Source organism: Phalangium opilio, unplaced genomic scaffold (assembly GCF_054372755.1).
Source record: "Phalangium opilio isolate 3A_F unplaced genomic scaffold, DU_Popi_V2 ptg000077l_1, whole genome shotgun sequence".
Lineage (NCBI taxonomy): Eukaryota > Metazoa > Arthropoda > Arachnida > Opiliones > Phalangiidae > Phalangium > Phalangium opilio.
Genome location: NW_028324185.1, coordinates 8,959,955 through 8,966,004, shown reverse-complemented (window position 1 = coordinate 8,966,004; position 6,050 = coordinate 8,959,955). Strand labels below are relative to the sequence as shown.

The 6,050-nt window shown below is 39.2% G+C and overlaps 1 protein-coding gene across 1 annotated transcript; it reads left to right on the top strand.

Moving 5' to 3' along the window:
- Positions 1-4,332: 4,332 nt before the first annotated feature.
- On the top strand, positions 4,333-5,564 carry LOC149657603 (uncharacterized). The gene is made up of 2 exons (XM_089844714.1): positions 4,333-4,939; positions 4,989-5,564. The coding sequence occupies exons 1-2, from the start codon at positions 4,333-4,335 to the stop codon at positions 5,354-5,356; spliced, it is 975 nt and encodes a 324-aa protein (XP_089700840.1). The 3' UTR covers positions 5,357-5,564.
- The last annotated feature ends 486 nt before the right edge of the window (positions 5,565-6,050 follow it).

The following is a 6,050-nucleotide window of genomic DNA, read 5'->3' as shown; positions in this document are numbered from 1 at the left end:
CTAATTCGGTTTAGTAGGTCGCCATAAAGTCGGTCGTCGGCCTGTCGTACGTTTTGCGTTAGTTCATCGTATTGGAAATACTTCCAAAGATCAGTGCCTCCAATGCTATTAAATCTTAGTCTCTCTTCCTGGGAAGTGACTTTTAAAAACGCGGGATTACCCTGTACAGGCGGCAATTGGAAGAAATCTCCAAAAACGAGAATGCAAACGACACCGCCAAAAGGCTTGTTCATTTCCCAAAATTCATTTAGCCTCAAATAAACGTAAGTTAGTAAGATCGAAGACACCATAGAGATCTCATCGACTATCAAGAGTTTCAAATTTCCCAGAGTTTGTTTCATAATGGAAATATTTTCGGAATTGAGGGAATGGTATTCCGCGGTACGCCCATGTTCTACTGGCAACATAAGTAATCTATGCAACGTTACGCCGTTGACATTTAGAGCAGCTAAGCCCGTGGGAGCGGCGATCGCGACGCTACCGGCATTTTTAAAGTGGCGTCTAACGGCGTTGGCGATAGTAGCAATAAGAAAGGACTTTCCAGTGCCACCCGGACCAGACACAAAATGGCAAAAATTTTCATTTTGCCCTCCCTCTTGGGTGAAGTGATCCATGACTTTGTCGTACACCCTTTTTTGATCAGTGTTGAGTAGCGCAACTTGGTCTAGTGTCATGCCCTCGAAATCAATTTCCATAGCGGCTTCGACATCGTGCATCGCATTTTCCGTTTCAACGACGATTTCTTTCCCTTGAAGGGCATTTTCATCGTCATAGCTTTCTGTATCCGAAATAGCTGAAGTCTCTTTAGCTTTTTCGGAGGCTTTGCGCTTCTTTTCAACTTCTTTGGAAACCGAAAATTTTTCATGGTATTCTCTCATGGGTTTTAGCGTCGTTAATGAGCTTTTGAAAGCTTCAGCGAAGGTTGCAAATTCGCCCAATAACTCAGTTTCGTTTCGCCATGGTTTGAACAGAATTAGTAGAGCGTGGCAGTACTTTTCTGGTTCCTCTATTGGGTCGTGAACGTAATGTTCTATTATGAAGGGCTTAATCCTCTTTCTCATCAAACCGAGATTATTTTTCAACTCGATTACATTTTCAGATTTTTTCGCTGCCTCCGAGTACTTGACGTAATCGAAAAATCGGCCGAACTCGCGCAAGCTTAAATCTTCCAAGCTATCGGGTCTGTTGGGATACTAATCGTCCACGAACCCTTTTTGGCAAATGTCTTCGCTTTCAGGATCAATTTCCCTCAAGCGCGCAAGATCCTTGTAACATTTCAAAACTTTGGATCGGTTTTCTTTCACGTTAGTGTTAATAAACTTGGTGCTGTCAGACTTTTGAAACAATTTCTGACCCAACATGATGTCCAAGGCTTCGTAAATACCGACCAATTTATTTGTGAAAGATTTCAGCCCATAAGCGAACAGTCTTTTAGACAAGCTTTCGTGTGCCAACTCTGCGAAACACTGATCCATTTCAGCCCGATCTCCCTTTGTCACGTACGACGTGACGTATATCGCCACTTGTTCCGAGGAATCGGCGACAAACTGCAAATCCATATTGGCTTTCAATGCCAAAAGTAATGCCGGATTGTAGTCATTGATAAAAACTTCGCTCTCATTTCTGGGCAAATCATACAGGCGTTTTTGGCTTCGTTTCATTTTACGATGACGCGTAACTGATTCAACAGAGTTCAATGTCGCAACGTTTGTTACGTTTCGAAGAAAACCGTAACGACACACTTTGAGCTCCTTATTTCCTCTCTTAACCTTTCGGTAGCAACTGCTGCAACTTATGTGTTTGAAATTTTTTTACTAGCCGGTAAAGTTCTGGACTTTCAGCAGCTTTTGGGATTGAACACGTGACATACTTCTGCACGTATTCCAAAATAGCTATTGCCGAAGAGGAACCAATCACGGGAGCTTCCTCGGCCCACAACAAGCAATGGTAATGGGCTAATCCGCGAGATTGGTACTCGACGCGTACAAAATGATGCGCTATCGGTCCAAGAACCGGATTCTCTTTACAAAGCACAAAGTTGCTTAGGAGAGACCTCACTTTCTTGTGAAAATGTAAACTGACGCTAAGAGGATCTAAATTTAATAGTTCAGCCACCGACATAGATTCGATCCCTGACACGTCAGCATTCACTCGTCGTAGGTGGTCGTGAAGTTCAATGTCATCGTATTCGGCCGGATTAAAAGTTAAAAGCCAAGTAGGGGGCCATACTCCCTAATCATGGCCAAAACACATTTGAGAATTTTATACCAATAATCCTTGGTTCCTCGAATGTGGGCCATGAAAGTCGCTAAATTAATCTCGAGCTCCGAATCTCGAGAATCAACTTGATTCACGAAATCATTGACCGATACGTTCATGGGTTTTTTCACGCGTAGAACGTAATTCAAACTACTGTTAATGGATTTCATTTCGGCCTCTTGGTATAAATGGAACATAAACGCATAATCACGTCTAAACATTGGATTCGCGTTCAAAAGACGAGAAAGTCGGTATTCAGTTTCCGTCATTTTCCCAAACGGTCTTTCGTCGTGCTTGCCATAGAGAGCCATTGGGAACAAGTGCACGAATGACATGTATTCTAGATTTTTGTCCCAATTACTGATAGGCTCGGCTTCGACACGCTTCATTTGGTAAGAAGCCAACAAATCTTTTGACGGCTGAACATTCACCGGGTGAATTTTATAGTGATCGTACAGCTCATTCACTTCATCTTTTGAGAGTTTTCGCAACAGTGCCACAGGTTGACGGTCGTCTGGCGAAAGATTTGATTCGATCACACCATCATTGATAACATCGATATCGATTTGGTGCGATTCCGCTTGCGGATTTTTTGCAACTGTACTGAAGCCGTTTGTATTGACCTCGTCGCGGTTGTTTAACAGCGCCAGAGGATCCGTTTTCGCCAATAATTCATCGGGAGTTAATGAATTTTCGTCTTCAATAGTTCCGTTAATCTCTTCGGTGCCATCAATGTAATCCTCATTGATAAGAGTAATATCAATGTCTTTGTACAATGGATTAATTTTTTTCAGTTTAGCGACGGCCTTTTTCAAAGCATCAAGGCGAACAATTTTTTGCCAAATCTTTTTGTCACTAGTGGGCAAACCATTAACCAAGACGTGCAATTCGTGATCTTTAGGCAGTGCTGTTGGTATCATATCCAAATTTTTTTGGACTGGAATTGGCAAACATATGATTCTACCTTTCAAAGCTTTCACTGCGCCAAACTTCATGTTGGAATTAGTTTTAGTACCTAACCGGACAACAGTGTGAAATGCCTTCACAAGCTGAATTAAGGCTTTTTCAAACATGTTCAAACTCGTGACCTCGGTCGGAGGAACGTCAACCCCCAAGCCGTTGAGGAAACATCTAATTGGAACCTTTCCCTTTTGCAACTCTTTAGAACAATAAGGGCATACAAGCATGTCCAGCTCTTAAAATGAGAAAGGCGTGGTTGTCAAAAACTGAAGTGCATGCTAGTTTTTCCACGGTCCTCAAATCAGAATTCTTTAATAATCTAGCGCAACAATCGCAAGATGTGTCGTGAAATTCATTCGTATCACGCTCAGCTCTAGCGAATTGTTTAGCGTAGAAAGCCAAGATTTCACTCTCATCGAGACAAGGCCTTGTATCGTTCTCACCGCCTTTCGTCGCCTCGTTTTCGGCATTTGACATTTTCAATCCACGTGCCTCCACAACTTTACTAATTTTGGGTATAACATTTTGAAGAGATTCGTAATCACCATGCTCAATCTCATCGGTCAATGTTGAAAAAGCGTTAAGCAACGCTCTAACGGAGTAGATTTTACTCAAAATAGTTCTAATCCCAGAGTAATGCGGAGCCAGTTCTCTCTCCACAAAGAAAACCATAACACTAAGGTTATTTTTAAAAAGATCTCCGATCATCTATTGGAACTATCAGAAAAGGCAAACTTGAGACACTCTTTCACCATATCTGACTATGAATCTTCCATAAATAAACTATGTTTTGAGGAAAGAAAAAAGGATCACATAGTTAAAATTCTGTTGTCATTGAAATCTTTTGAAATTCTTCCAAAAGCAGTTCAGCGAACACTAGTGCAAACTGTTTTGCAAATTTTCTTCGGCCACTTGAAGGTTAAACTCAAAGTAGGGATTCAAAATTTAATTGAAAAGGTAGAGAAGAAAAGAAAGAAGGATAGAGAAACTATGCTTAATACTGATGATCCAGTGGATTATGGTCCTTCAAAACTAAGGAAAAACCATGACGTTTTACGATATGTTGCTGGATTTGTGGTTCGAACATTAATTAAGAATAAATGTCCACAAACTATGATAAACAATTTGACCCAAGAAGGAGACATGCTAACAACCGATGAGACAGAAGCCTGGGTACAGAAATTATCTCGTGGAGGTTTGATTAATGTCTCAGATAAATTTTTTGAGCTTTTCCTAAAAATTAAAGCCTTGTTTTATAGCTTAAATTATAAACAAACAAGAAACCAAACCCTTAAAAATAATGTCATGAGTGAAGCTCTAATAGAAGGTGGTGAAATAACTAAAGAGTGGACTCAACTGCATGGTTTGGTTGACACTAAAAGGTTAACGAAAATGTTGGATACTTTCCTTAACACCCGAGGAAAGTGTTTAGTCAGAGACATAAAGGAGGCATTTCACCATGATATGAAGGAAAGTATTAGAGCCAAAAAAGCGCTGAGGGTTGCTTTAGCGGAAAAGGTTGAGCAGAATACCTCTAAGCTCTCAAAGAAGGAAGGAAATGCAAAGAGTTTTACGAAGACTACCGAAATTGTAAAATCCAATACCGGAAAAGTAAAAAATGAAGCGCGCAGTTTAAAAATATTGAGCAATAAAAAGGGTAAAAGTGCAATACCTTCGGATGGATTAAACGAATGTATTTCAAAAACTCAGCAAACCAAACCTACAACAGTAAAGAAAGTTGCCAAGAAGGAAAAACTAGCAAACCAAACCTACAACAGTAAAGAAAGTTGCCAAGAAGGAAAAACTAGCGCCAAATTCTAATTTAGAAAATCCAGTTGCATCTGAAAAGATTTTAACCCGAAGCGCAAAAAGGGAAGCTGAAGCGAAAGCGTCAACTGAATTAGCAGATAAACTTGCGAAAGAGGAGAAAGCATCTAGACCTAAACCAGCGAAATTAAGACAAAAGAAGGAAGTTGAAAGATTTGAAGTAGAAAAAACTGCACCTAAGAAAAACATTCGCAAAACTAGAAATGTAGGCTTAACTCTTGGTACTCTAGACATAAATTCAAATAGAAACGCGCCAAAGAGGTTTTTAAAACAAAATTCTCTTGAGGGGAAAGAGAATTTAAAAAATTGAGCTTGTATTTAACCAAAGATTCGTTATATGGTCATAATAACATTTCGTGATTTATTTAATTTGTGATATTTGTAAGCTTTAATACAAGATTGCATTTTAAAAAATACTCCACCTAAGGAAAACATTCGCAAAACTAGAAATTTAGACCGAACTCTTGGTACTCTAGACATAAATTCAAATAGAATCGCGCCAAAGATGTTTTTAAAACAAAATTCTCTTGGGGGAAAGGTGATTTAAAAATTTGAGCTTATTTTTTAAGCAAAGACTTGTGATATGGTCATAAAAACATTTCGTGATGGCTGATTAGGTTTTGTGATACATTTAATTTGTGATATTTTTAAGCTTTAATACAAGATTGCAATTAAAAAAATAAAGTTGAAGTCATTTCAAAGATGACTTTTTAATGAATTCTATGTAGTATTACCACCAATAGCGTCTAGAACTAATACTTTTAATGAGCGGAAACTGTCTTTGTTTGCCCCAGAGTGCCAAACAGTTGGATTTGAGTTTCTACCACCCGCAGCACGATGCCTTCCAAATAATTGTTCGAGCACATCCTGATTCAGATGTTGGGTCAAAACCAACTTGGCACCCTTATTTAATAAAAACTTAACGATGTTGACAGTTGATAATTCCAAAATAATTTAGTATTTTTCTCGTTTTTGTTAAGTTTAAGTTGATATCTTTAAACATT

Bases quoted from the DNA above. Each gene is read 5' to 3' on its own strand.
- LOC149657603 (XM_089844714.1), top strand. From the start codon at position 4,333: ATGATAAACAATTTGACCCAAGAAGGAGACATGCTAACAACCGATGAG. The intron at 4,940-4,988 runs CTACAACAGTAA...AGCAAACCAAAC, and splicing joins AAAAACTCAGCAAACCAAAC to CTACAACAGTAAAGAAAGTT.